Genomic DNA, 27,742 nt, shown 5'->3' on the forward strand with positions numbered 1-27,742 from the left:
TCTGCTCCGCCATAAATCGCCGCTGCACCGCACGGATGCAGCCAGCGCATTTCTGTGGCCACGTTCTTCCACTCTCGGGTTTTTCTCTTTTTCCCCTTTTTTTCCTCAGGAAAGAAGCCCGAGGCTGGCGGGACACACGCGGCTCCCACGCGCGGCCTCGCTGCCTTCCTTCTCCCCCTTCCCCTTGCCGCAGCGACGGGAGGCGGCCCAGCCGGGGCGGGGAGACCGGCCAGGCGGAGCGGGGGGACGGGACGGGGAGGCCGGAGCCGAGGACGCCGGCGCGGGGAGGCGGCGGGAGGCGGGGGGGTCCGGGCCCCGTCTCTCCGGACCGCTGTCCCCGGGCCCCGCCGCGCCCCACACCTGCCCCGGCCCCGGCCCGGGCCCCGCAGCCCGCCCCGCCCCGCCCCAGCCCGCGGGCGGGGGCACCGGCTGCCGGAGCCGCCCCGTCCCGCCCCGCCCCGCCTGGTCCCGTCCCGTCCCGTCCGCCCGGACTTTACCTCCCGGCCGGGCCCGCGCCGTTCCGGGCCATGTGAGCCGCGGGGCCGGGCCGCGGGGCCGCCACCGGCAGCGGGATGGAGCGCAGGAAGGTCTTCGTGGTGCTCGACGTGCTCTGCCTGGCGGTCGGTGAGGGCTCGGTACCGGCGCGGCCGCGGCGCCCGCGCCCCGGGCGGCTCCGGAGCGTCCCCGACCTCCCGCGGTGGGGCTGGGGCTGGGGCCGGGGCCGGGGCCGGGGCCGGGGCCGGGTCCGCGGGCGGTACCGGCGGGCCGGGGTCCCCCCGCGCCCTCTGTCCGGGCCAGCCCGTTGCCGGTGCTGCGGGGCCGGGCCGCGGGCAGCCCGGGAGGCACCTGCCCGGCCCCTCTCCCGGGGCTCTGGGCCTCCGCGAGGAGCCCACCGGCCTCGCCGGCGCCGCTCCGCCCGCGGGGCGGCTCGGTGAGGGGCGGCGGGGCCGGGCGGGCGCCGGCTCCTGCCCCGGAGCTGCCGGGCCCCGCCGTGGAGCTGCTGTCCCGACGTGCGGCCGCCCCGTTGCCCGGGCGCCTTGGGGGGGCCCGCAGCGCCCCGGGGACGTGCCCGGCGCGGGGGGGGGCCCGGGGCGGGTCCGGCGGCCTCCGCCGGCGAGCCGGGGGTCGGAGCCGGTCCGGGTCCGGGAGGCTGCGGGCGGGGCCCCGCCGCGCTGCTCGGGACGCCCGGCCCCAGCGCCGCTGCTCGGTTTCCTTCTGCTGGCCGCCTGCCCGCCGGCCGGGCCCTGCGCTCCGCGGGCGGCCGGAGCGGGGCCGGGGGGGCTCTGCAGCCCCGGCAGCTGGGTTCGGGGTGCCCCTTCCCCGTACCCCGGCAGTCTCCCCCCTCCCCGCCCCCCCGGTGCAGGCAAACGCCCATTTCTAAAAGTGACGCTGGCAAGCACCTAATTACGACGAACTAAAAATAAAGGCCCAGGTCGTAATTTCAGCCTGAGCCTCTCGGGCCGGGAGTTGCTTTCTTGGGCTCTAAGCACCGGTGGGGAGAGGCAGGTTCCTGTTTCTGTTTGGGTCGCTTTTCTCTCTCGTGTGCCGGTGTCTTTTATTTTTAGGGGAGCTTTTTTGGAGGATGAAATTATCCAGAAAGAAAATTGGTGTCTAACTTGAGCTGCAAATTAACGTTTGAGGTGTAGACAGAGGCGCCTGCAGACAGCCCTGCGCCGGGCAGCCGGCTCCCCGCAGCCCGAGCGGGGTGGGCGAAGCTGGGGCTTGTTCCCGGCTCCTGGCAGCGCTTCTCGGCTGCTGCAGCCCCCGCCCGGGGGGAGCAGGGGGCGGCGGGGCGAGGCCGGGCAGCAGCCGGCTGCGATGCCGTCACCGTTTGCCCCCCTCGCTTGGTGAGCGCGGGTCCGGGCGGGACCCCCGGCTGCGCCCCGGGGAGGGGGGGGGGCGGGCAGGGACAAAGGTGCGTGTTCCCGGGAGACGGTGGAACGAGGGGAGGCGGAAACCGCCGGGAAAGGCGGAACCGGGAGAGGAGGCCGGGCTTAAGGTGGACTCTGGGCCGAGGGAGGACCGGGCTTTCCGGGTCCCGGGGAGCATCCTGGGCAGGGTCGGAGCGGCTGGAGGGGCCGGAGGTCCCCTTTCAGCGGGGGCTTTGGCATGCCTGCTGCACAGGGCAGAGACCCCCGAAACCCCTTTTGATCTCGGGGAGGATCCCATCCAGGGACGCGCTCTAAGGTGTCCGTGGCCAGGGTTGGGGCACGCTGGGTGGAAAAGCCTCCTCGCCTGGACTGATCCAGCCGGTCGCAGCATCTCTCCAGAGCCTTGCCAGGAGCTCAGGAGCAAGGGCTGTGGGAGGGCGAGGGTGGGAAGCCAAGTGCGCTGGGGTCCGACTGTGCCTGGGCTGGGTCACCCACCAGCATCTCCGGGCACTGGCTCTCCTGGAGCCGCTGTGAGGGTCCTGCTGGGACCATCTCGGGCCTGGGGGCTCTTCCCTGCTGTAAAACAGGTTTGCAAGATGCCTGTGCTCGTTAATTCTAATGAGCTCCATCCTCCTAGGCCTAAAGATTCTGGGGAGTGTGAGGAGAGGGCACAAGATCAGCCCCAGTCTCCTGCACCAGGCCCTGTGACTGCTGCGCTTGGGGAGGAGTGGGGCAGCCGTGGGGGCTCTGCAGGTGCCTGGTCGCGGCCGTCTCGTGTGGTATCTGGGTGCTGCAGGCAGCTGCGAGCTCAGATAGGGCCCTATCAGCAGCGGGGCTGGTGCGCTGGCGGGTGCAAGTGCTCCTGCCCTGGGTGCGGGTGGCTCGGGACTGCACCCCCAGAGGGGATCCCTCCCCGGCAGCAGGGAGCAGAGACCCAGGGGTGAGGGATGGAGAGATCGCGCGGTGCTGGGTGCCTGCGTGGAGCCTGCAGGCGGGCATCCCCAGTCCTCACCTTCTCTCTGCCTTGCAGCGTCTCTGCCCTTCGTCATTCTGACGCTGGTGAACTCCCCGTACAAGCGGGGCTTCTACTGCAACGACGACTCCATCCGCTACCCCTACAAGGCGGACACCATCACCCATGGCCTCATGGCTGGGGTCACCATCACCTGCACTGTTGTCATTGTAAGGAAGCACCGTCCCCTTCCCTCCAGGGCAGGGACATCCTGGAATGTTGTATCCAGGAGCTGGGTCCCAGCACAGCCCACCTCCAGACCCCCAGCAGGGCAACAGGACCCTTGGGTCGAGCCCTGCTCTGCTGGGGGTCAGGAGCTCCCTCTGGGGCAGTGAGACCCATGTCCCACGCGGCTGGCTGCCTGCAGGGAGGGGGAGAGGCCCCGTGAGCTCCTGTGGCAGGCGGGCGCCGGGGGCTCCTTTGCTGCAGACCCAAGAGCCAAAGCATCCCCTACCCCTGGTGCTGGGGAGCTGCTCGGTAGCCCCAAGACCCTCACCCCTCACCCCTTGGTCTCTGCAGATCTCGTCAGGGGAGGCGTACCTGGTCTACACGGAGCGCCTCTACTCCAAGTCAGAGTTCAACAACTACCTGGCTGCCCTCTACAAGGTGGTGGGGACCTTCCTCTTTGGGGGGGCCATCAGCCAGTCCCTGACCGACCTGGCCAAGTACATGATCGGCCGTCTCCGGCCAAACTTTCTGGCTGTCTGCAATCCCGACTGGTCCAAGGTGAACTGCTCCATCTATGTGCAGCTGGAGAATGTCTGCCAGGGGGACAGCAGGAATGTCACCGAGTCCAGGTGAGCCATGGGGCCACAGGACATGTCCCCTCCACCCACCCAGCCATGCCGGGCTCCTGTGGTCTGGTGGCAGCCCCAGACAGGTATCAATGCTCTCCTGCTGCAGGGCAGAGCCCGCAGAGCGGGTGGGGGGCTTGCGGGGGGCCAGCTGGGCACTGGGAGCTCAATCTTGTGGCCTGACCCATCGCTTTCGCCCCACAGACTGTCCTTCTATTCTGGGCACTCTTCCTTTGGGATGTACTGCATGATGTTCCTGGCGGTAAGTGCCATGCTGCGGGAAGGCGACGAGCCTCCGTGAGTCCCGTTCCCCCAAGCGGGCCGGTGCTCCAAGCACCCTGTCTTCAGGCTGGTTGGTGCTCCCTGCACTGGGTGATTGCTCCTCCCTTCCCTGCCCAGCTCTATGTGCAAGCCCGGCTGGTGGGGAAGTGGGCCCGGCTGCTGCGCCCCACCATCCAGTTCTTCCTCATCGCCTTCGCCATCTATGTGGGCTACACCAGGGTGTCCGACTACAAGCACCACTGGAGCGATGTGCTGGTGGGGCTGCTTCAAGGAGCTCTCATTGCCGTTCTCATCGTGAGTGTCCCCTGCGTGACCTGATGCTCTGCCGGGTTGCCACTGGCTGCAGCTCAGCCTGCCGGAGGGGTCCGCAAACCTTCTTTCCCGTCGGTCTTTTCCAGGTCCGCTATGTCTCTGACTTCTTCAAGCACCGTCCCCCACAGCAGCACAACGAGAAGGACCCGGAGCGCAAGCCCAGCCTGCCGCTCACCATGACCGACCCCGACCGCAATCACTACAGCTACCGGGGCGCCCCGTGAGCTGTGTGTGGGCCATGCACGCCGGACTGCAGACCTGCCCCTCGCCGCACTCCGCGCTGCTCCTGGCACGGGGGACGGGGATGCTGGCTCTGTATTAACCATTGGCTCCATGGCTCTGGTGCCTCTCACTGCTGCAGGTACCTGTGGGACGGCCCTGCCCATCCCCGCTCCCGCAGTGCTGCAGCTCCTGGCTCCCCGTGCCTGCGGTGCCTCTGTGCTAGCCGGTGCCCGGCGATCCCAGCGCCCTGCCCATGGGAAAGGGAGGTTCTCGGTCCCCTGTGCATCTGAGTCACACTCAAGGCTGCTGTCCCAGCCCTCTGGATGAAGGGAGGGAGGGGAGGGTGGCACATGGGGGTGGATTTATTGGGCTGGCAAACCACACCGAGCAAAGAACAAACTCATTGGGAAGTCCGAGGTGGCCTGTGCTGAGTGTGTGTTATCCCTGTCAAATTATCCAGCCTTATGAGTACAAATCCTCACAAGCACAGGGGGAGGAGGACAGCTGCTGGGCTAGCAATACTTTTTTGGAAAGGATTAAAGCAATCCAGAGCTCTTTTCTGTTCCCTGATTACATTTAAAAGCAGTCCTGGCTGCCAGCAGCTGGTGTGAGCGAAGGCTGCACGGGCAGGCTTTTCTCCAGCGGTGCCTGATGCTGCAGTGCTGGAAGCGAGGGCTTCTTGCACCCTGCCTGCTTCGCGCCTGGCTTGGGGCGAGGGGGATGCTCGAGCCATTGTCTCTCCTGCAGCTTCAACTGATGCTTTAGGGGGGGTGGGGGTAGGGGGAGAAGCTTTCTGTGGTAAAGGAAAATAAATCGGGACGTGGAGCTGGATACAGGGCTCCGAACGCCCTGGGAAGGTGGGGAACGGGCCACGGAGCAGTCCCATTGCCAATGCGCAGCTGCCTCCAGCACTGGAGCACTGTGGGCCTCTTTTTAAACTACATGCATTTTCATTATGATGTGTTTTTATAAAAATGTGTTTTTTAAATTAGATCATCCTTAAAAAATGTCTGTGTCAGGCCTGTTCTCTTACTCCATGGATGCTCCTGGCCTTGGAGTGGCTTGGCTTAAGCGTTTAGGGTTTCCTTTTCCAAGGGAAAGGGGTCTGAAGCCCCTTGCTAGCAGGGAGGCTTGCTGGGGGGAGGCTGTCAGGGCTGCTGAGTCCCTCTCCCAGTTGTGCCAGGAAAGCTGGGCTCGACCAGGGCCGATGGGACAGCGAGGGGCCGATGGGAGCAGCATCCTCCCATGGGAGGGAGCCCCAGCAGAGATGGGGCTGGCCAGGCGCTCCTCGCCTGCACTGCCTGTGAAGTACCGCCTTCGAGAGACAAGAAGAGCCACGGCCAGCGCAGGGTCCTGGCTGGGTCCTGTCCCGGTGCTGCCTTCACCCTGACCCCGGGAGCCTCCCATGCTCCCTGGCACCGCAGCCGGCCTCTGCAAGGGGGAAGGGAAGGCGGGGAGAAGCTCTTGGAAAAAGTGACGTTTTGTGCCTGCAGCTCCCTTGGCTGCTTCAGCAGCCGGAGCCGAGGGACGGCAGGGCGGTGAGGGAGCCTTGGCACGGCCGGCCCATGTCCCTCCTGCTGCGGGAAGGGCTGCGGTAGGGACAGGCAGCGGCCCCAGGCTGGGGAACTGGGGGGGCACGGGGCCTTCCGCCCTGCTGGGGAGCGCCAGGCTGGACCAGGCTCAAGGGTCAGTCGGGGCCGTGTCTGCTCCACGGTGTCAGCAACAGTCCTGCCCAGTTCTGGGATCTGGGTCCAGATGGGGCATCCCAGCTCTGCCCACAGTGCTTGGGGCCACTTGGGCCCTGCCCACGGCTTGCCAGAGGTCGGCAGAGCTGCCGATGTGGCACAGGGAACCCTGGACGGACCCCCAGAGTCCCAGGCACTGTAAACTTCCTCCACCTGGGCACATCCTGGGCTCTGCAGGGTACCAAGGCCTGGGGGACAGGGCCTAGGAGCACCTGGGGTCACCCCAGTCCCTCGGGGGTTGGGATGGCCATTCCTGGGGTCGGCTCTGCCTCCAGAGCATCTTTTCTGCCCTCGGTCAGTGCAGCCCGGTCTGTCCTGGCTGGGAACAGCAGGCACCCTGCACGCCCTGGGCTTGCTGCGTGGTGGTGATGTGCTTACGCAGTGTGGGTTACTCCAGTCTAGACAAGCCCTGACCAAAAATACCTTCCCTGTGCGGAGGGAACTCCCTCACTACATGCTGCTTTTCTGTTTTCCTTTGAGAGTTTTCCTCCCGCAAGCCCTTCTCTGGTCCCCCAGCGGGGTCCTTCCCCCTGTCCCAGCCCTCTGGGCTGGTTTTTTAATATCCAATGGTGTAAAACAAAGCTGGTGGGAAGTGCCAGGGCAGGGTGTCTCTGCTGCAGGGTTTGCACACAAAGGTCTGTAAAGGAGCAGCAGCTCCTGGAGTTGGGGGGCAGCGAGGCACAGCCCAGGTTCAAGCACTTGTCTGCTCAGTTTTCCTCTGTCTGGGCTGCGGTGCCCAGCAGCTGCCCCAGTTCCTGGCATTGCCTCGACAGCTCCTCTGTGCAGCCAGGAACGTGCCTGCTCCCTTCCCTTGAGATCTGATTTTGCCCCTTGGATGCATCTCTGGAAAAACCAGCTGGGCCACAATGCTGCAGTGTGCAGCTCCAAAGGGCAGGGCAGCCTGGTGTGCAGCGGGGAGCTCGGCTGCTCCTTCCCCAGGCAGACAAGGCTGCCTGCCTCTTCACAGACGTGCCCCAGTGCGGGAAAGGGGCTGAGACCCGACCAAATTCATGGCATGCCAAGCCATGAGTAACCTGTAGTTGGAGGGAGCTCCCAAGCCGTGCCTGGACACAGCGAGTGGCTGTGAGCTGCAGCCAGCCCCTGCCCCGTGTGTGCTCTCCGGCCCCTGTCTGGAAGGACAGGGGATGCTGGCAGGGAGCTGCCTGTGTGCCAGCTCCTTGTCCCCGTGGACGCCAGTAGGGCACTGGGGAAGGCGAAGCAGGTCCAGTTTCTGCTGCAAAGTCTGCAACCTCTCCCACCTTCGCTAGCCCTGGTCTGAACGCTGTGGCATGCTGCCAGTGCTGGTCCAGCTCTGGGCCGGACCCTGCTGTCTGCGAAGGGTCTGCCTTGAGTCCCCTGGTCTGAGCACCGGGAGGGTCTGGGCCAGGCTCACTGCGCTGCTGGCAGAGCAGGGCTGGTACTGCTCTTGGGAGCTGAGGGTGGGGAAGCAGGGTCTAGTGGTGGGGTAAGGTGACCCCCACCAGCTTGTGTGCCTCGCTTTCCTCATTCAAGGCTTGAGGTTGTACCAAGCCCTGTGGGTCAGGGCTGGCAAGAGCTCTGTGCATCCTCCTTGGAGGATCCCAGGCAGCTCCTCACGCATTCAGGGTGAGTTGTGGCCCTGGGCATTGTGCCGGCTTGTGACTGGGGTGTCCAAACCCCTTTGCAGTGGGTGACTCAGGAGTTAGGGATCCAGTCCTGGTTGTGCTGGGGCAGATTCAGCTGCAGGCTGAAGCCAAGCAGCGTTGGCCTGCAAGGCATGGCTGGGACCTGCTCTCTGAGAGCCGTCCTGTTCCCCAGCGTCAGCAGCTCCACGCACCAAGCGCTCAGCCAAGATGCCTCCTTTCCAAAATAAGCTGCTTCTGGCAGTGCTCAGCCAGGCTCTGGCTTCCAGCCCTGCTCCAGAGGGGGCCCTGGGCTGCCTCCCCCAACCTGTGCCTCCTGGCTGCCTCCTGCCTTGCCACGCAGCATCCTCCCTCCTCTCTCCCTGGCACCTGGGACTCCTCCTGCCGATTCAACGGGCTTCGTCTGGGTTCATTTGCCCTGGCCCCATCCCCAGGTTTCTTCCTGCTCTTGGCTTCTTTCCCCAGCTGATTGGGGCAAGAGGCAGGCGAAGGGGCTGAGCTTCCCGGTGCCCGCAGCACGCTTCCAGGAGCGGGCAGAGGCCTTGCCAGGAAGGATGTTACTCATCCCCTAAACATCCCCTTCCCTGGCCGGCAGCCACGGGAGGAGGCTGCCACCAGATGAGCCTGTGGCTGGGGGGTGTGAGGTGGCCCCTGATCAGGGACGTGCAGGGAGGGGGACCGATGCCCACGGGTGGAGCAGGTTGCACCTTCGGGTGGGGACGTTTGCAGCTCCCTGCCCGAGCGCAGCCCGTGAGGAAGCGGCGCAGGGGGAGGCTGCCACGTCGCGTGGGCCGCTTCTTCTCAGCGTGGCGAGAGCAAAGCTGGGGTGTTGGGGCCAGGACCCCCAGGCCCTGGCCCCTGGAGGGGGCCGCGTACGAGCGAGGGGCTGGTGCCCGGGCTGGGCTCCCCGCGCGGCCCGTGCCCGCGGCCTCAGCCCGCGCCAGGGGGCCAGAGCTGGGGACCCCCTCGCCAGGGGACGCGTGGGTCAGAGCTGCCAGACGGGGCCCCGCGGAGCGGAGGCGGCGGCCACGCCGGGCGCGGCGGCCCCGGCCGGGCAGGCGCTGGGTGCCGCAGCCGTGCTCGGCGCCGGGGCGCGGCGGCCGGCGGCAGAGGGCAGCAGGAGCCCGACGGAGCCGCGGCGCCGCTGGAGAGGGGCCGGGACGCGCGGGGCCGCCCCGGCAGCCGCGGCCCTTCCGCAGCCGCGGCCCTTCCGCAGCCCCGGCCGCCGCCCCCGGGGCCCCCGGAGCCGCCGCTGCCCGCGGAGCCGGCTCCTCTCCCGGGCGCTCCGCTGGCGCGGGGCTGGGGAGGCCGTTCTGCCGGGACCTTGCGCGGAGCCCAGGTGCTCCCTCCAGCCTCTCCTCCTTCTCCTTCTCCTTCTCCTTCTCCTTCTCCTTCTCCTTCTCCTTCTCCTTCTCCTTCTCCTTCTCCTTCTCCTCCTCCTCCTCCTCCTCCTCCTCCTCCTCCTCCTCCTCTCTCCTCCGATGCCATCAGTGCCGCCTCCCCCCACACCCTTTAATCGACGATTCCTATGAAACGTGCCCGGTGCCACAGACTCCTTTGATCTCACTGAGGAGGGGAAGGAGGGGGCTAGAGAAGAAATTAAATAGCAAAAGGAGGAAACGAGGAGGGGAAGGCCTTGGGACCTTGGGAAATGATGCCTCTTTCTCATTAGAGCAGCCGGGCAAGAGCCTGTCCCAAGCCCGTGCCCCGTCCCGCTGGAGCGTGCAGGGTCATCCTGCTTTTGGCTCTGGCACAGGGGTTGGAGCTGGCTGGGGATGCCCCTCGGCAGAGCAAGCGGCTGGGGCAGCAGGCACCACCGGGAGCCTTCCCCGCCGCGTAACCCCGGCCCTGCTAGAGCCGCTCTGGCATGGAGGAGCTGGCAGCCAAGCCTGGAGAAGCAGCCAGAGGGTACGAGCAGCAGTTTGTTTTCCACCGCTTGCCAGGAGCCGTGCAGAGACGTGGCGCTGCCAGGCATGGGGCTGCCGAGCGCCAGCCCTGCCGCAGGATGGCTGGCCTTTCCCCACCGGCCCTGGCTCTTGTTCAGGGGAAGGCCTGACCCACGCGACGGTGGATGAGGTGGGTATTCCTGGGGCCCTTTCCTTTCTCGCTCCTACCGTGAGGTTCCCACCAAACCGGAGCTGCACTGTGAGGCCACCGGGGGCTGCAGGTCCCTCTCCGTTATGGCAGGGATCACCCTGCTGCCAGCATGTCTCTGCCTCCTGGAGCTGCTGCGTGAGAGCTGGCTGCTGGACAGGAAATGGCCCACATGGGGCAAGCAGGTCAGGCCTTGCCAAGCCTGCGCCTCTCCCCTGCCTGCTCTGCCTCCGCCCGGGATGGACGGCACGGGCAGCCGGCGGTGATGGATGGTGCTGTCAGAGCCCCGGCACCCGGGCCTGGGATGGGATAGAGGGGCTGCTGCTGCCCGGCTGGGAGCGGGCAAGGACAAGAGAGACCGCAGCAGCAGGGCAGGGGGATCTGCCAGCCGCTTCGCTGCCTTCCTCATCAGTGCTGCAATGGCGTTTGCTCAGCTCTGCTGCCATCGTGCCCTCGCGTTGGGGAACGGTGCAGCCTGGGGGGAGCCCAGTTCTCCCTGTGACAGCCCAGCGCTGCCTCGAGCACACTGTCCCCCCTGGCATGCAGGGGCATGAGCCTGTTCCCGGTCCCACGCCCTGGCATGCCTGAGGGCTCCCCAAGCATGGCACAGCATGCGGGGTCTGCTGCAGCCAGGGGAGAGGGACTCGAGGGGGCTGCAAGAAGGGGCCCCTGAGAGAGAGGACACCAGGGTCCTGCCGGGGGCCACTCGTTGGGGTCTCTGTTCTCTTCTGCTCCTTTGGCCTCTCTCGCCCAGCCAGCCCCTCACGCCCATCTCAGCCCCATGGGGTGATGCTGGGAAGCGGCAGGGCAGAGGGGACGGGGTTCCCAGGCTGGGGAGGGGTCTTAGGGCTGCCCCTAAGATGGTGCGTCAGTCCAGCTCTCAACTGCTTTTTTTTTGTTATTTTAATATTTTTCCCTTTTACACTCTTGCTGCCTTAACATGACCTTGGCCAAATTATTTCCCCTCCCTTTGAGATTCATGGCCCTCTTCCAGAAATGATCTGTTCCGTCTACGAAAATAGACACCGTGCTGTTATTACATTTTAAAATATAATAAGGGCTGGGAGACCGCTCTTCTGCCCTCTCCCTCCCCAGCCCCAGCCCCCCTCCCTCCACAGAGCACAAACCCCACAGGTCGTTGGTGCAGGGCCAAGAGTGGGTGCAGCGAGGGTGGGGGCATCCCCAGCCCTTTCCAGCTCCGGGGGGGGGGGGTCTCCCTCCCTGGCTCCCCTTAGCAGAGCTGGAGTAATGGGAGATCTCCCATCTGAGACCGCAGCTGCTCTCAGAAAATGCTGGGACTGCTGGGGGACAGACGGGGCAAAACGGGCTGGGCTTCCCACGGGGGAGCTGGGGGGGATCCCTGGCCCTGTAAAACCAGCAGGACCTGGCCCATGGCTGGGAAACCCTGCTCACAGCCTGAGGGCACAGCATAGCCCATCGCTGCCGGGACTCCCGAGCCCTCCAGGCACGTGCAGGGTGGCCTTTGCGCAGTCATGCTCTATTTCAGTGGTTTTGTTGAGGTTATTATTATTGTTCTTTTCTACCAGAGCCTGGAGGTGAGTTGTCATCCCCGAGGACAGGCTCTCGTTCCCCGCGTACCCTGCCAGCACTGCCCTGCAGCGTGTTAGGAACCGGCGTGGGCGGCCGTGCTCTGCTGCGATGGTGATAGGGAGCAGCAGCAAAGGCGAGTGCAAACCCACCTCCCTGGCCCCATCTCAGCCGGAGGGAGTCTGGGATCACAGGGGTGTCCTGGAGATGCAAAATGGCTGCAAAATAAACCAAACGTGAAAATCAGATCAAACTTGGACATTTTGGTTGTTGCTTTTCCTCCCCATCACCCCGTTTGTTTCCTGACTTGTGCATGCATGTGTTTACGTGTGCGGCTGTGTCTCTGTGCATACATTTTGGGATAATTTGCTTTCTGTTGGATTTTTCGTCTCCTGTTGTAAATGCAGAGCCTTGTGCTGTTCCCGCTCTAGGCAATCTGCAGATGTGGGCCCTTAAACACGGTCACCCTTGGGTGCAGGAAGGCTGTGCAGATGCCACACTCAGGTAATTTAAGCGGTGCATTTAACAGCAAATTTTAACTCAGCAGGAGGGAGTTTCCCTTCTGGATGTCCGGAGCTGATGTCTCTCTGGACAAACACAGTCTGGGCAAAGGAAAAGGGGCTGGGGAAGTGTCTGGGTTTGCTTTGCTTTCTGCTCAGAGGAGTCACTTTGATCATCCTGGAAAGCTTGTGTCTGTGTGCTCTGGTGTGAGGATGGGTCTGTCCCATGGGCCGATGGCGTCGCTGCCTTCCTGAGCGGTGATGGGACCAAGAGGACAGAGCTGTGGTGGGGAGGAAAGGGGCTGGTCCTGGTCCTGGATTAAGGTTAAACAGGAGAGGCTGACCCCTCGCAGCTGCTGCTCTTCAAATGTTTTATTTCCTGCTCTGTGTAAGCCCGGATTGACCTGCAGGCAGCAGAAAATGTCGAACAACAAACGATCTCCCTGAAAGGAGAAAAACACCAGAAAACCCGCAAGAAAAACCCAGTGGGTTGTATGGACCCCGGCCCGCTGGCCAGAAACACAGGGGGCTCTGGGGAGGAGGGTGGGGGCACTGGGGTTGGTGTAGGGCGAGTGGGCTGGCAACGTGGGGGTCCCTTTCCCCAGCTCAAGTATCTGCCCATGCTTGAGTTTTCCCAAGGGCGAGAATTTTCCCAATGCCTCCCCGAGCAGCATCCCGCAGGGCTGCCGGCACTGGGAAAGCTGCCTGGCAGGACGGGCGCTGGCAGGGAGCTGGGGGCCGGGGTGCTGGCAGACCCACATCTGGGCCGGGCGGGTGCCAGACCCCTTTGCTGGCGGGCGGGGAGGATGCGTGGGGGTCCCTCACGGGGAGCGGGGCCCTCGGGGCTGCGGGAGAGGGCCGGGCCCAGGAGCCCTTCCCAGGCCAGCGCCCTGAGCTGTCGGGGCAGAGGGGTGCTGCCGCTCCCCACCGTCACATGGTGCAGGGAATTCTCGGTGAGCCGAGACCTGCGTCCCCAGAAGAGGATTTCGGGTTTCGTTTCTTTTCTTGATTAAAAAAAAAAAAGGGGGGGCAACGACTTCTTGTGTTTAGCGTTTATTGGAAAAAAGCCCAAAACCCGGGGGGCTGCCTGCCCGGGAAGGGGTGCTGGCAGGGCGGGTGGCGCGGGGTCTTCGGTGCAAACCTCGCGGCTCCGTTTTGGGGGCGAAGCTGCGGTGCCGGGAGGGGTCCCGCCGCGGGGCTGGGAAGGGGCCGTGCCCCGCCGGCCAGGAGTCCCGCGCGCCGGCAGCGGGGCCGGGGCGGCCTGGGGACAGCCCCCCCCCGTGGCCGCCCGCCCGGTGCCCCCCCCCCACCGCTCGGCACCGCACGGGTTAATCCCCGCTGCCCGCCCGCGCCGCCTCTCCTTCGGCTGCTCGGCCTCCCCAGATTGACACCTTCCGCGGCGGCCGGGCCGGCTGGCCAATGGGAAGGCAGGTCCGCGCGCCCCACGTGGGGGCGGGCCGCTCCCGCGGCGCTCCCATTGGCTGGCGGCCGGGGCGCTCGCCCGCACGGGCCAGGCCCCACGTGGAGCTGGCGCTGGCGCTCGTTCATTGATCGCGCTCCGCAGAGCGGCTGCCGCGGCGGGCGGGGCGGGGGCGCCGGGCCCGGCCGGGCGGGGCGGGGACGGAGGGGGCGCCGGCCCGGTGCGGCTCGGCTCGGCTCGGCTCGGCTCGGCTCGGCTCGGCTCGGGCTCGGCTCGGCCCGGCCCGCCGCAGGGGCGCGCGCCCGGGGCCGGGGCCGGGACCGGGGCCGGGGCCAGCAGCGCGGTGAGTCCCGTCCCGTCCCGTCCCGCGCCGGTTCGGTTCGGTTCGGTTCCGTCTCCGCCGCGCCGGTCCCGGCCCGCTCTGGGACTCCCGCCGGGCGGGGTCTGGCCCCGGTCGGGGCTGGGGCGGTGGCGAGGCCGGTCCCTCCCCGCGGCCGTACCTGCTGCGGGCGGCGGCGGGGCCATTGTCTGCGCGGCGCGGGGGGCGCGGGCCCGGGCCCGGGCCGTGCCAGCGGCGGGGCCGGGGGCGGTGGAGCCCGCGCTGGGGGCGGGCAGCCGGCGGGGGTCCTGCGGCAGGCGGGTCCCTCAGTGCCTGGAAGGAGCCCCGGGGCCCCCCGGTCCCCGCGGGGATGCGGAGCGGCTGGGCCGGGGCGCGCGGTGTGGGGCTGCCGGGTCTCGGCGGCCGCGGGGGAGCTGCGGGCGGGGCCGGTGCCCCGGGGCTCTGCCTTGCTCCGCTGTGGCTCCCGCGGGGCCTCGCGCCCCGGCCGGGGCCGTGACTCCCCGTCTCTCTCCCAGGGCCTGATCCGGAGCTGGGAAGCGTCCCCAGGCCCCCGTCCTGAGCCTGCATCAGGGCCCGGAGCAGCGAGCTGGATCCCGGGCCTGTCCGGTGCCAAAGATGTTCCCGCAGAACCGGCCCCCGGTGAGCCCACGGCTCGGCCTCGTCCCCTGTGGGCCACGGGCAAGCACGTGGTGCTGTGGCAGCCGTGCTGGCCTGGCCCATGGCAGGGCCTGCGCCCCCAAACCGAGCTCTCCGTCTGCCTCGCCCCGCGGCGGGGGGGCGGTTTTGGCCTTGGCCTGGAAAGTTGTGCCGACGGCATGTAACGCGCTCAGGAGTGCTGTTGAGGCTCTCCCCAAACCGATGCTGAGCCTCAGAGCTGCAGGGATTTGGGGTTTAAGACATGCTGGAAGCTGGAGCGCAGTCAGGGTGTGACCGTGGGACTGGTGGCGAGCGGGTGGGAAGCTCTGCCGCGTGGCACGCGGGCGAGGATGGACCCCTGCTGCCGGGGCTGGGCCGGAGGGCTGGGGGGTTGCATGTTCTGCCTGCACAGGCTGCACGCTCTGTGCCACCCGTGGTTGTTAATCCTTTTCTTCTGGCTGAGTGGCTGAACCGATGCTGAAAAGGTGGAGAACGATTGCCCTCGGTGCCTGGCTGTGACCAGTTTCCTCTGCAATAACTCCTTCTGCCGCCTCCTCCTTTGCCACTCTCACAGATGTGCTCGTAGCCTCTTCCCTGGGCGCAGGAAACCCCCAGGGGACTAGTGGGGCTCGCTGGGCCAGTGGCAGTGACCCGGGGGTCCCCTCCTCTGCCTAGGCCCATCTCCAGGCACCCTCTGCTGCCTCAGGAGCCGCTGTCGCTGCCAGTGCCATCCCCAGCACCCCCCAGTCCCTCAAGCTGACTTACCCAGAGACCTTGGACCGCATCAAGGAGGAATTCCAGTTCCTGCAGAACCAATACCACAGGTGAGAAGCTGCCAGAACTCGCGTGCCAGCAAGGTGCTGGGCACTTAACTGGCGCTGGTGAGAGGTGGGCTCCCCCTCGGCGCTGGGCATCAGTGCAGGCTGGCGGGAAGTGCCGTCCCATGCTGCTGCAGGCACCGGTCCATCTGGAGGATGGCTGTGCCAAGCACCACCTTGGGAGCCTGAAACGGCACTGTTGGAGGGGGAAACTCGCCCTCCTCCTGCCAAAAGCCCCAGGATGAGGGTGCTGGCTTCCAGGGCCCGGCTTCTGGGCTGAGCTGGAGCCGTCACTTAGCAGACCTGGAGTCCCTCTGATCCCCCCTGCTGCTGGCCAGGATCACCTCCCCTTCCCCGCACGGTGCTGGGCAGAGCAAGGTTTGAAATGCAGCTCGGCTTTGCAGCTCGCTCCATTTGGGAAGCAGATGCTGGGGAGGGGGTTAAAACTCTGTGCAGATTGCTCCCTGACGCCTGGATCCCTTTGCTGTCCATCTCTTCTTTATCAGCCCCTTCCCACCTTCTTTCAGGTGGTTTTCTTGGCTTGTGCTGGGAGATGGGATTGAATCTGAGAGCAGGAGGCTGACGCACGTGGTGCGCTGGGAGGGCTTGTGCTCTGTCCAGCCCGGGAGATCTTGTCTGTGGGGGGAACAGGGGGTCTCTCCCTCTCTCTTCCTCCCTCTCTCTTTCTTCTCTTTATTTTTACAGCTTGAAGTTAGAATGTGAAAAGCTGGCAACAGAAAAAACAGAAATCCAGCGTCATTATGTCATGGTTAGTGAGCTCCACCTGAAAGGAGGAGGGCGGTGAGGGGTGTCTCCTCTGAACCATCAAAAGACACACAGCCCTGGGGTGCTTTGGCTTTCCCTTGCATTTGGGTTGTGTGGCCAGGCCCTGAGATCTGGTTCCTGTGGCTGTTATTGTCTGTTTTTCCCCTGAAACGAGCCATGGTGTTTGAGCAGGGCTTGCTGCTGCAGCTTGTGGTGGTGGGGTGGTGGCAAAGCTGCTCCTGTCCGGGTTGTCTCCTCTCCCGTGGGCAGCAAGCGGGAGCCCTGGGAGGACTGTGTCCATTCTGCAGGCTGCGGCCGTGTGCCGGAGAGACCTCTGCTCCCAGGCGAGGAGCTGGGGACCGTGTTCTCCTGACCTGGCCACAGCGCAGGCGTTTGTGGCCAGGCTCACCCTGCACACCAGCGCCAGAGAGGACTTTCTGGTTGCAAGTACCCCTGGGTTCCCCAGCCATGCTGATGCTGCCTTCTCTCCCTTGCAGTACTACGAGATGTCTTATGGCCTGAACATTGAGATGCACAAACAGGTGAGTCTGGGTGGGACGGGAGCATTGTCCCGGCTCCCCTGTCCCTGCTCCCCTGTCCCTGCCTCGCCATCCGGGCCCTTCAGGGTCGTCCCTTCCCATGGGAAGTGTGGGAGGTCGCTCCCTGCTGTAGTCCAGGGAAGGCTGTGCTTGCGGGGAACATGTTCCCTTCTCTGCGCTTTGGGAGCTCTGCCCCACTCTGCATCCCAGCCTTGGCCTGTCTCCTCAGCTCTCTGCACACGCATGTGTGCTCCGGTGTGAGCTGCCATTTGCTCGCTGGGTTCAGGGAGCGTGTTCCCGGCTGGGTTGTGATGCGCTTGTTGCAGCGGGGAGAGAGCGGCAGTGGAGGACTTGTGCTTGCACGGCTGCTCGTGCCAGGTGTGAGCGGCTGCTTGGGGACCATCGTGGAGGAGACCGGCTCCCACGGGGCAAGGGGTGCTGCAGCGTCACGGCAGGGTGACGAACTCTGGCTTGCTGTCTTTGCAACTGTCCAGTGCCAGTGGTCCCTGGGGACAGCTCGCCTGGGGGCCGGGGCCGAGGAGCATCCTGAGGTGGGGAGGAGAGGGCTGGGGCGTGGGTGCAGGGTGGGCTCCCTGAGGGCTCCGGGCTGCACATCCCCCCTCGCTGCCTCCCCATCCGTCCTTTCCTCCCGCTGCGCCGCGCTCCAGGTCACCAGCTGCTCTGAGACAGAAGGTTTCTTCTCATCTATTTTTAAAGAGGCTGTGGAGGAGCCTGGCGAGGCCCGCTGTAGCCGTGGCCTCCTTCCTTCCCGCCCTGCGCCCTGCCACCGCCTCCGCCAACTGTTGCGCGGGAGCCGGCTTGGGCGGGGGTGCGGGGGTGCCGGCCCCCAGCACAGGGCAGGCTGATGGCCACTCTTGCCAGCTTTGCGCCCGCCGGGTGGGTGTTTCTGCCACTCTCGTCATTTCCTGCGGCGTGCCCTGCCCTGTGCTGCCATCCCTGCCGTGCAAAGCTGGCCGACAAGGAGGTGTGAAGCCGCCCTTGCGAGGGGCAATGCCGAGGGTCCGCCCGGCCCGGTGCCCCCTCCCTGGAGGGCTGCATCCTCCTCTCATCTGGCTGCCGGTTCTCCCCCGGCCCTCGCAGGCTTGTGTTTTCTGCCAGTCCCAGGTGCTGCTGGCTGCCTGCCAGCGAGCTGTCTGCACTTTTAACAAGGGCCCGTAAGTCTGCTCTGACAGCCAGCGGCCATTGTGTGAAAAATGGGAACCGCCTGCGCGGGAGCCGCGGGTTATCGCCGCTGCGGGGAGATCGGGTCACCGTCTCTCCTCCACTTCCCCCAAATCCGGTACTGCGCATAGGCATGGGCAGGGGTCCTGAGCACTCTTGGCTGCCCCAGGACCCCTGAGGAAGCACTTGCCCCGTCGCTGCTGGCGAAGGCAGGGTAGCGCCTTGGTGCGGTGCTGCCTCCCTCCCCGCTGCACCCACCCGGCATCCCCCAGAGGCTCCCTGGGCGCCCGGCTCCTGCAGCGCTGGCCCTGGCAAGGGCCGAGGCACGGGGTGGTTTTGCCCTGGGTTTGTTTGGAGGGAGATGGGGCCGGGGGGTTGGCTGTGGTGGTGCAGCTCTCCAGGCAGCCACAGGCTCGGCAGGGGAGGCTCAAGACAGGAACGAGCAGGAGACGTTAATTTTTTATTGTTGTTTTGTTTTTGGCATGGAAGGGGCCTGTAGCTTTTTATAAAACCACCTCCCTGAATCTGCCTGGCCTTGGACTTGCTCACAGCAAGCCAGAGGGGAGGTGACGGTGCTGGTGGCTGGGGGGGCTGCAAACAGCACGATCATTTTTCATGCTGAGAGCGTTAAAGTGCCAGTAAATTGCACATTAACGAGTGCGAGTGAATTGGAGGCAGCTCTCCCCAAGGAGCTGCTGCCCATCAGTGCATTAGGGAAGAGAATCCATCACTGCCGGCCCCGGGAGACAGCTAAATCCTTCCCAGAACTGCCGGCTGCCAAATCTCCTTGCTCCCCCCACTTCTTTCTTTTCTTTCTCTTTTTTTTTTTTCCTCCCTCGGAAGGGGAAGCGAGGGCGGGTGCCAGATTTTTTCTGCTCTCTGTGGGTCTGGCAAGAACGGGTTGGTGGCTGCTCGGGAGGGCGGCACGGAGTGTCCCTGGGTCTGTGTCCCCACACCGGCTGGACAGCGCTGTGGCCCCTTGCCCTGGCACTGCGGCACCTGTGCCAGCCGGGCACGGGAGACGTGCCCGAGGTCCTGGCGGGGAGATCCAGGGGTCAGCTCCGTCCCTGGCTGTTGGGGCCCTTCAGCCTCTGGTCTTCTCCTGGGGCTGACAAGAGGGTCTGGGTTCAGCTCCGTGCTGGCTCCGTAATGCTTTCATCCTCCCCACCGGTGTGGGCAGGGAGGTCCCTGGAGCTTGGGACAGCACCTTACCTGGAGCCCCATGCCCAGGGCATCCCCCGCCTGTCCAGGAGCGGAGGATGCCTGGGTTTAGGGACAGCTGCTGATCTCTGCCCCCTCTCCACTGCTGAGGTGGGGTGGGATCCCCGGCTCTGGGGATGAGGAGCAGTGTGGGCATCTCTGCTGTTGTCTCAAGCCGTGTCTGCTCTCCCGCTGTCACCTACTGGTGCTTGGGGCAGGGGCCTGACCCTGCAGCCCCTGGGGGTTCTCCCCATGGATGTGTCTGTGGGACCTGGGATAGCTTACTGTCTGTGCTCGCCCCCCAGCCCAGGATACGCAGCGTGGGGCTGGCAGGGGCCCTGCCCTGGCTGTGGGGTGCGACGGGAGCACGGCATGGCACGGCATGCTGCCACTCTCCCTCCCCGCGCTGCTCCCGCGCTCGGCGCTCCTGATTGCCTGTGGCACTCAAGTGTTGCAGAAAAACAGCAGCTGTAAGGAGAGCACCTCTCCAGGGCTTCCTGCGGGCCCGGAGAGCGGCAATTAGCGGTCGTGGTGCCGGCAGGAGGCTGTGCAGAGGGGAGCCTGCTGGGGCCGGGGCCCTGACCCGTGGGGCTGGGGGCTTGCTTGGGGGTGGCCCTCGGTGGCATGGGCCATGGGGCTCCGTGTCCCTGGCAGGGAGGAGGCAGAAGCCATCCCAGGTCTCTGAGGGTGGGGGTGGAGGATGCTGAGCTCATGTTTTTGGAGGGGGGGGCGTTAGGAAGGAGAGCTTTCCTGGTCCTCCCATGGGGTGTTTCTGCTCCTTGGTGCCGAGCAGCAGCTCTTGGGGCCAAGCACCAGCCCCCTGTGGCTGCGTGGGTGGTGATGGGGAGGGGGTGTCTGCCTGCCTGGGGAGCGCCCTTGGCAGGAGGGGTCTCCTGTGGCGTGGGGGCAGCTCTGCCCCTTGCCCTGATGGGCACTGCCTTTCTTTTGCTGCCAGACGGAGATCGCAAAGCGGCTCAATGTGATCTGCGCCCAGCTCATCCCGTTCCTGTCTCAGGAGGTGGGTGAGCCCTCGGGCCCTGACCAGCCATGCAGAGCTCCTTTGGGGCACAGGGAGCGTTCCTGCTTGGGGACCCAGGCCCTGCGCTTTAGGCCGGGCAGGGGGGCTGGCTTTGCCCCATCCCCTGAAGAAATGAGGCTGCCGCAGCCCTGCTCGCCACAGGAGTCGGCGGGGGCATCGCCCGGTGCTGACGTGCTCTTCTCTCCCCGCAGCACCAGCAGCAGGTGGTCCAGGCCGTGGAGCGTGCGAAGCAGGTGACTATGACCGACCTGAACGCGGCAATCGGGGTACGTCAACCCTCTGCCCACCCCTTCCCGCCGCCCCCCCGGCCGGGGGTGCTGGGCTCCCGCAGGCAACGGTGCCTCCCTGGGCTGGAGACTCGTCCTGCCCCGAGCACGCGGGGGTCGGCTGCAGCCCCCTGCCCCCATTGCCTTCTCCCACCTGTGGCTGAGTCGGGGAGGGGCGGAGGGGGGCAAGGCAGGCTGGTTCGGGGGGCTGCCAGCAGTACTCGGGGTGGAGGAGATGCTGCTGCAGCCATGTCAAAGCAGGGTGGGGGGCTGATGGCTGGTGTGTGTTGCCGTGTCCTGATGCCCTGTGGCCTGGGTGGAGGGGGAGGTCGCCATCATCCCCACACCTCGGTTATTCCCTAAAGACCGCAGCGGTATGGTGGTATGGATATGGTTAGGGTCCCCCATCCATATGGATACGCGTAGGATCCCCCATCTGTCCCAGTAGCTCCTGTCACAGGGTGGGAAGAGGCGGTGGGAAGGACGTGGTGGCCCCCGCAGCTTGGATGGGGACACCTTGGGAGCGTGCCCTGCCCCTCCTGCCCCCGCGCCCCGTCCCCTGGCTGACCCAGGGCTGCCAGTGGGGAGGAGCAGCCTCTTCCCCCTCCCTGCCTGGTGCCTGTCCTGACACGGCCCTTTGGCTCTGCTCTCTCCTGCTCCTCTCCAGCACCAGCTCCAGACCCAGCACCTCTCGCACCACGCTCCCCCCATCCCGCTGACCCCGCACCCCTCCGGGATGCAGCCCACCGGCCTCGCAGGCATCGGCAGCGCCTCGGGGCTGCTGGCGCTCTCGGGGGCGCTGGGAGCCCAGGCCCAGCTCCTCGCCAAGGATGACCGAGGAGTCCACGACATGGAGCCCAGGGGTGAGTGTGGGGAGACAGGAGCCGGGGCGGGTCTGCCGTGACCCTCCTGGCAGCAGGCAAGCCTGGGAACGGGGTGGTGCTGGGCCCCAGGGCTGCCTCTGCCTTCCGTGCCCTTCCCGCTTGGGCACTGCCCTGGGGTGGGGGCCAGGGCTGGGTGGGGGGCAGCTTGTTGGTGCCTCAGGGCTCCCGACCAGGCTGGCGGAGCGGGCGGCTTCCCGGCTGGGAGGGGTTTGGGTGGGGAACGTCCCCCACCGAGCAGCACCTCCTGGGAGGGCAGTGGGGTGGGCTGGGGAGGTGTCACCCCTGCGGGGGCCCGGGACCACCCTGCTGCTGTGGCGCTGGCCCGGCCCTGCCGTGAGTGCCCTGGCACCTGTGGGAGGAGTGGGCGGCTTTCCTGGGGGGCTCTCAGCAGTGGCACAGCGTGTCCCTCCTTCCCTCCTTCTCCTGCTGCTCCGCGTTGCCACGGCGACAGAGCGAGACCCCGGCCCCGTAAGTGCCTTTTCGTTCTCTTGCACCGTTTCCCTCTGGCTGCGCAGGCTCCGGCCAGACCCCGGGAGCGGGCAGCTGCATGGGGGACAGGTCCTCGGGTCCTGCTCCCCGGCTGAGGCCCCACTGCCGGCCCAGCCGTGCGGGTGAGAGCGGGTGGGCGCTCTCCCTGTGGGGACCCCTTCCCCACGTCATGTGGGCAAACCATGCCATCCCCCCGAGCAGCGTCCCCCTCCTCGCTCCTTTGGCAGGAGCCGAAGCCTGAGCTGGCAGCACGGGAGGCTGCGCTGGGGCCCTCCGTGCCCCAGGAGCCGGCCGCAGCCCCATGTTGGTGCTGCCTGTCCTGGGAGCTGGGCGCAGCGGCTCGCAGCCCCTAACGCTGCGTCCCCCCACCCCAGAGCTCCCTGGCGCTGCCCAACGGGGAGCGGGCACGAGCCATCTCCGAGTACCTGAGCAGCAGCAAGAAGAGGAAGGTGGAAGAGAAGGACTTTGTTACGGACTACGTGAGCACGGGGAAGGTGGCTGGGGGGCTTGGGGCATCCCTGTCCCCTCTTGCAGGGCGGTGAGCGGAGCTGCTCGCACCTCCGGCACTTCTCAGGCGGGAGCGAGGGCGGCCTCAGCCCCTTTGGCTCCAGCTGTCCTCTGCGTTTCAGGGCAGCGATGCGGACAAAAGTGAAGACAACTTGGTGGTGGATGAGGTCAGTGTGCTGGGGGCTGGGAGGGGGCTGGGATCGGTGTGTGCTGACTGTCCCTCTGCCCGAGCGAGGGGCTAACAGGCTGTTACAGGTGGAGGTGGGCAGCACGGGGAGGTGGCGGTGGGACCCCCGAGTCATGCTCACCGGCCCTCGCTGATGGCAGCGATGAGCCCCTGGAACCTCCCACCCTCGCCCTCCCTCGAGCCACCAGCTCACCGTGGCCCGGGACATCCCCGCGCTCCTGCCTGCTCTGCTGCCTGCTGATTTCCCTCCCCCCCCAGGACCCCTCTTCCCCGCACAGCGTCCACTCCTACTCATCCCGGGAGAACGGGGTGGAGAAGGCCCCACTGGGGAGGAAGGAGGCCGTACCGCTCAGCCCGACCTCCATGGCCTCCTCGAGCAGCACGTCCCCGTCTCGGAGCAAGGATGCGCCCATGGTATGTGTGCTGCGTGGGGCAGCCGGGGCGCTTTGCTCGGGGGTTGTGCTCGCATCCCCGCTGCCCAGGCTTGGCTGGCAGAGCTGCTGGACACAGGTCTGCCTGTCTCCAAACCCAGGGGGCGAAGGCAGTGCTGGGGGACAGGGAGGGCTTCTGCTCCATTAGATCCCCGCTTGTGTCCCATCCGGCTGGGCTGGGCTGGGCTGCCGTCAGGGGTGAGGAACAGGGGCCAGCTCACTGGGGGAAACCTGAGGAGATGCCCCGGCAGGGCAGGAGTGTGGCTGTCAGATCTCCCCCCTCTGTTCCTGGCAGGTGGAGAAGGCAGGGACGCCCAGCCTGAAGTCCAGCACCCCCACCTCCCAGGGCGACGCCGTGGCCCCGGGCTCCAGCAGTGCCCAGCAGTTTCGCCCCACTGCTGCCAAGGCCCCTGTGGACCCGCTGGGTGAGCTTGGCCTCACCGGGGCCCGGGCGGGCGGCTCTGGTCCCACCAGCCCCTGTGAGGACGGACCCTGGGCCCCGTCCCCTCATGCCACCTCTCCCCTGGCAGCCCTGGGCCTGAGGAACCCACTGGGAGTGCAGAGCCCCTACTCGGCTGCCTTCGGCATGGCCCACCCTGCAGTTAATGGGGACATGGCCGGGACCGGTGCCTACGCCAGCCTCCACCTCATGTCCCCGCAGCTGAACGGGGCTGCCGCCGCCGTGGGAGCCGGGAGCTACGGGCGCTCCCCCCTGGTGCGTGAGCCTCTTCCCTGCGGGGCCGTGGGGGCTGTGGGGCCTGAGCTGCTCTCACCCGCTGTCCCCTCCAGGTGGGCTACGACCCGCACCCCCACATGCGCATCCCAGGGCTGGCGGCTGGCGTGCAAGTGGGAACTTCGGGGAAACCGTAAGTGGGGCTGCGCTGGGGGCAGGGGATGAGGTGTTCTGCAGGGCTTAAGCTGGGAGGCGCGGGCGGGCCAGGGCCGGCAGGGATGAGGAGCACAGCCTTGGCGGGGGGCACCCATTCGGAGCAGCGGCAGGCTGTCGCGTGCCTGGCCAGGCTTCGCCGGGCACCGCTCTGCTCATGGCTGCGACTCCAAACTGTGCTGCCTGTGTCGGGCACGCTGGGTCCGATGCAGTGCCGGCCGCTCTCCACGTGGGATCCTCGGATGGTTCTCACTGATCTGTCCTCTTCCAGTGCCTACTCCTTCCACGTCAGTGCTGACGGGCAGATGCAGCCGGTGCCTTTCCCACCCGATGCCCTCATCGGCTCCGGCATCCCCCGCCACGCTCGGCAGCTCCACACACTGACCCACGGCGAGGTGGTCTGCGCTGTCACCATCAGCAACTCCACACGACACGTCTACACTGGGGGCAAGGGCTGTGTGAAGGTGTGGGATGTGGGGCAGCCGGGCACCAAGACAGCCGTGGCTCAGCTGGACTGCTTGGTAAGGAGGGGCACGCCACTGCTCTGGCATGGCTTGTTTCCCTGTTTCCCTGCACTGTGTCATCACGCTGTGGTGAAGATGGGGTCTGGGGTCCCCATCGGGGACCTCGGGTGCAGGGGGCATCTGAAAGCGATGACGTGCACTGAGGAGCGTCTCTGTGTGCGTTTCTAAGTGGGGGTGGTGTGGTGCTGCTGGGGAGGGATGGTGGCTCTCCGTGCTGCCAGCGTGCTCCCCTGTGCTGCCCCATCTGTTCTGAGCCCCGTTGGGGGACTTTTACCCCACCAGCCCCCCCCATTGGCACTGCTTTGTCTGACAGCGCCTGCCCTCAGACAAGCCTTTGCCAGTGTCAACCCCCCGGCCAGGTACTTCCTATGGGCCAGAACCGCATGGGCTGAAGCATCACTTGGATTCAGCTCTGTCCTTATTTCTGCTTTTGCTTGTGTGAGTCTGGCTGGAGGGAGAACTTCTATTTCTTTTAAAAGTAAATGAAATGGACTGTCAGACCACAGCAATTCACCAGAGCCAAGCGGAGGCACAGCCGTCACCTGAGAGTATTTTTAACCTGTGTTCTTTGAGGGTTGTTTTTTTTTTTAAATGGGCTGCTGGCATCGGAGTCCCTGTGCCTGCTTTGAACAGCCCAAACCCAAGTCCTCCCCTCGACTTGCTGGCCTTGGGGCCTGGGCAGCCTGACAAATATTATTCCTGGATGGTGCTGACCTTGAAGATACAGATGCATAAACAAGGAAATGACTGAGTCATGATAATTTCAAGCTGCATCAGAAATTCAGTAGCAGGGGAAAATGGTGTTTTAGTGCTCAGAGCTGTGGGCTGTTGTAGCCTTGTTGGAGCTGCCTCCCTGGCTGCCCCTCGTCCCCTCCAGGACCGGACATGTCTGTTGGGCAGCTGCTGCCAGGGACACGGTGGGGCGAGGGTGTCCCCGAGGCCGTTCATAGTGCAGTAACAAACTGAGGGGCTCCTGTGGTGGCTGGCCAGGGCAACTGCTCTGGGCATGGGATGGGGTGGGCTGCAGAGCTGCCCCTGCCCTGCTGTCCTGGGAGGGTGGCTGTGGATCTGCCCTGCTGCTGTTGCTCCTGCCCTTGGGCTGAGCTGCTGGCCCCGGGGTGACCAGGCAGTCTGGGATGGGTGCAGAAGGGCTGGAGGGGAAGGGGTTAATGGGGTCTTCCCTCCTGAACCCCAGAACCGTGACAACTACATCCGCTCCTGCAAGCTGCTCCCCGATGGCCGGAGCCTGATTGTGGGGGGGGAGGCCAGCACCCTCTCCATCTGGGACCTGGCAGCCCCCACACCCCGCATCAAGGCCGAGCTCACCTCCTCTGCTCCCGCCTGCTACGCCCTGGCCATCAGCCCCGATGCCAAAGTCTGCTTCTCCTGCTGCAGTGATGGCAACATTGTGGTGTGGGACCTGCAGAACCAGACCCTGGTCAGGTGAGCCCGGGGCAGAGGGAGGTGGGCAGGGCTGCTCGGGGCTCCTGGGGCCAGGAACCGCTCGGTCCCCTCCAGGGCATCCCCACCCCTCCCTGTGGTCTAACCCTGGCCATGGGACAGTCCCTGTCCTTGCAGCAGGGACCTCCCACTCATCACTGCTGGGTGCTGCACCGGCCCATGCCCTGTGCTGCAGGTGCTGGCAGCCTTGATGGCCGTGCCCTTGCCCTCTCTGTCCCCCTCTTTCCCAGGCAGTTTCAAGGCCACACGGATGGTGCCAGCTGCATCGACATCTCTAATGACGGCACCAAGCTGTGGACAGGGGGGCTGGACAACACGGTGCGGTGCTGGGACCTGCGGGAGGGGCGTCAGCTGCAGCAGCACGACTTCAGCTCCCAGGTAGGAGCTGGGACGGGCTGGGAGCACCACGGGGCCGCTGGGCCCTGCCAGGCCACTGCCTGACCCTGTCTTTCCCACAGATCTTCTCCCTGGGGTACTGCCCGACGGGAGAGTGGCTGGCGGTGGGCATGGAGAGCAGCAACGTGGAGATCCTGCACGTGACCAAACCGGACAAGTACCAGCTGCACCTCCATGAGAGCTGTGTCCTCTCCCTCAAATTCGCTTCCTGTGGTAGGCACGCCTGTCCTGGTCCCCTGCCTCTGGAGGCTCGTGGATGCAGTCTCCTCTCCTGGCTGCGTGTCCCAGGGCTTATTGCGCTGGCACAAGCACCGGCTTGGGTAGCCAGCCCGGTCCTGTGTGGATGCCAATGGTGTATCTCAGAGAAGGGGTGCCTGTCCCTCCTGGAGCAGCACCTGTGGCTGCAGCCTCAGCTCTGTTGTCCCAGGACTCCCCTTTGTGTTCCTTAAAACAGCCCCTTGGCTAACGAGTGGCAGAGACGTGGCCTCCCAGTCCCCGCCTTGTACTACACAACCTGGGCATGATTTGCTGCGGGAGTCCAGTGGCTGGGCCTGGTTTGGTGACACAATACTCTTCGTCCCTTCTGTCCCTCCCGTCCCTCCCACAGGGAAGTGGTTCGTGAGCACGGGGAAGGACAACCTGCTGAACGCCTGGCGGACGCCCTATGGAGCCAGCATCTTCCAGGTGTGGGGCGTGAGCAGCCGTTGGGGTCAGGTTGCAGGGAGATGTTCCTCTGGGTGAGGTTGCCCAGAGCTGGGACTGCCCAGTACAACCCAGCTGTAAATGTCTCTTAGCAATAATAAGCCCCATAAACAAACTTGTCCCTGCAGCCTCCCCAGGCCCAACTTGGGGCCCCAAGTCCCAAGGGGTGTGACCGGGACCTTGCTCTGGGGCTGCTTCTTGCTCTTACCCCTCTGCCCCCCTCTCTCCAGTCGAAGGAAACCTCCTCAGTCCTTAGCTGCGATGTCTCCACGGATGACCAGTTCATCGTGACTGGCTCAGGGGACAAGAAAGCTACGGTTTACGAGGTCATTTACTGAGAGTGAGAGAGGTGCCAACTGCGGCGAGGGCCCATGCCATGTGGACAGGCAGACGTCCACGTGGACAGATGGGTGGACTCTACCTGCCCTGCTGCTGCCTTCCCAAAGAATGTGCAGCCCGTGGCTGGGGCATCTGAGCCAGAAGAGAGCGGCGAGGGGTGGAGGTGGCCCTGGGACCACAGCCAGGCGTCACACTGGGCGGGGAGGTGGCGGCTGCTGCTTGCAGTGAATTTCCTGGGGACTTACTTTCTCCTTGTTTTGTTCTTTATTTGTTGGTTTGTTTCTAAATCTGGAGTGGGGGAGGTGGGGGTGGGGTGGGGTGTGTGTGTCTGGCATTGTTAGCATTTTTGTTTGGGGGTTTTTTGGTTGTTTTTTCTTTTTAACTGTTTGTTGTGGTTTTTTTGGTTTGGTTTGGTTTGTTTTTTTTGCTAAGGCTGGATGGGCTCTGTCCTCATCCCCCTCTGTGCCTCCTAGGGTGTATTTAATAATAAAAACCAACAAAAAAGCACACCTGGGCCTTGTCCTGGGCAGCAGCCTCGGTGTTCTGTGGTGGGATGGAGCCAGGTGCAGACGGGTGAGACCAGGGGAGCAGGAGCAGTAGCCCCCTTGCCTGCGGCCACCGCAGCTTTCCGCTCCGTTCCCTTTCCTGCATCGGGCAGGGCTGCGGGGCCTGGCAGCAGCACGGCGCTGCCTGTGCTCCCTCCGCTCAGCCCTGCGTTCGTCCTGTGCG

General features: G+C 65.5%; 3 protein-coding genes across 12 annotated transcripts; all 3 read left to right on the forward strand.

The window, feature by feature from the left end:
- The first annotated feature begins 443 nt into the window (after positions 1-443).
- PLPP2 (phospholipid phosphatase 2) lies at positions 444-5,500 on the forward strand. 3 transcript variants are annotated; one of them, XM_072845667.1, is made up of 6 exons: positions 444-624; positions 2,902-3,053; positions 3,403-3,680; positions 3,882-3,939; positions 4,077-4,253; positions 4,358-5,500. In XM_072845667.1, the coding sequence occupies exons 1-6, from the start codon at positions 573-575 to the stop codon at positions 4,493-4,495; spliced, it is 855 nt and encodes a 284-aa protein (XP_072701768.1). In that variant the 5' UTR covers positions 444-572; the 3' UTR covers positions 4,496-5,500. The 3 variants fall into 3 exon arrangements, with proteins under 3 accessions (XP_072701768.1, XP_072701769.1, XP_072701767.1); XM_072845668.1 differs by having other exon boundaries at positions 487-620; XM_072845666.1 differs by lacking the exon at positions 444-624 and adding an exon at positions 2,500-2,624.
- A 3,041-nt stretch (positions 5,501-8,541) lies between these two features.
- Positions 8,542-11,727, forward strand: LOC140643725 (uncharacterized). Its single transcript, XM_072845889.1, has 2 exons — positions 8,542-9,936; positions 11,502-11,727. The coding sequence occupies exons 1-2, from the start codon at positions 8,542-8,544 to the stop codon at positions 11,580-11,582; spliced, it is 1,476 nt and encodes a 491-aa protein (XP_072701990.1). The 3' UTR covers positions 11,583-11,727.
- Positions 11,728-13,653: 1,926 nt separating this feature from the next.
- On the forward strand, positions 13,654-27,306 carry LOC140643589 (transducin-like enhancer protein 1). Of its 8 annotated transcripts, none has more exons than XM_072845588.1 (22): positions 13,660-13,765; positions 14,278-14,401; positions 15,074-15,222; positions 15,515-15,594; positions 15,922-15,985; positions 16,479-16,523; positions 19,858-19,920; positions 20,133-20,207; positions 20,875-21,070; positions 21,543-21,559; positions 21,955-22,059; positions 22,210-22,254; positions 22,533-22,688; positions 23,001-23,130; positions 23,236-23,420; positions 23,495-23,571; positions 23,863-24,112; positions 25,311-25,558; positions 25,807-25,954; positions 26,035-26,185; positions 26,580-26,656; positions 26,905-27,306. In XM_072845588.1, the coding sequence occupies exons 5-22, from the start codon at positions 15,983-15,985 to the stop codon at positions 27,010-27,012; spliced, it is 2,079 nt and encodes a 692-aa protein (XP_072701689.1). In that variant the 5' UTR covers positions 13,660-13,765; positions 14,278-14,401; positions 15,074-15,222; positions 15,515-15,594; positions 15,922-15,982; the 3' UTR covers positions 27,013-27,306. The 8 variants fall into 8 exon arrangements, with proteins under 8 accessions (XP_072701686.1, XP_072701687.1, XP_072701690.1 ...); XM_072845590.1 differs by having other exon boundaries at positions 15,518-15,594; XM_072845585.1 differs by lacking the exon at positions 15,515-15,594 and having other exon boundaries at positions 13,654-13,765.
- The last annotated feature ends 436 nt before the right edge of the window (positions 27,307-27,742 follow it).

The sequence above is a fragment of the Ciconia boyciana genome, chromosome 24, assembly GCF_034638445.1.
Source record: "Ciconia boyciana chromosome 24, ASM3463844v1, whole genome shotgun sequence".
In the NCBI taxonomy this organism is placed as follows: domain Eukaryota; kingdom Metazoa; phylum Chordata; class Aves; order Ciconiiformes; family Ciconiidae; genus Ciconia; species Ciconia boyciana.

Bases quoted from the DNA above. Each gene is read 5' to 3' on its own strand.
- PLPP2 (XM_072845667.1), top strand. From the start codon at position 573: ATGGAGCGCAGGAAGGTCTTCGTGGTGCTCGACGTGCTCTGCCTGGCG. The intron at 3,054-3,402 runs GTAAGGAAGCAC...TGGTCTCTGCAG, and splicing joins TCACCTGCACTGTTGTCATT to ATCTCGTCAGGGGAGGCGTA. The intron at 4,254-4,357 runs GTGAGTGTCCCC...GGTCTTTTCCAG, and splicing joins CTCTCATTGCCGTTCTCATC to GTCCGCTATGTCTCTGACTT.
- LOC140643725 (XM_072845889.1), top strand. From the start codon at position 8,542: ATGCCCACGGGTGGAGCAGGTTGCACCTTCGGGTGGGGACGTTTGCAG. The intron at 9,937-11,501 runs GTGGGTATTCCT...CTTTTCTACCAG, and splicing joins CCCACGCGACGGTGGATGAG to AGCCTGGAGGTGAGTTGTCA.
- LOC140643589 (XM_072845585.1), top strand. From the start codon at position 14,378: ATGTTCCCGCAGAACCGGCCCCCG. The intron at 14,402-15,073 runs GTGAGCCCACGG...TCCTCTGCCTAG, and splicing joins TCCCGCAGAACCGGCCCCCG to GCCCATCTCCAGGCACCCTC. The intron at 24,113-25,310 runs GTAAGGAGGGGC...CCTGAACCCCAG, and splicing joins TGGCTCAGCTGGACTGCTTG to AACCGTGACAACTACATCCG.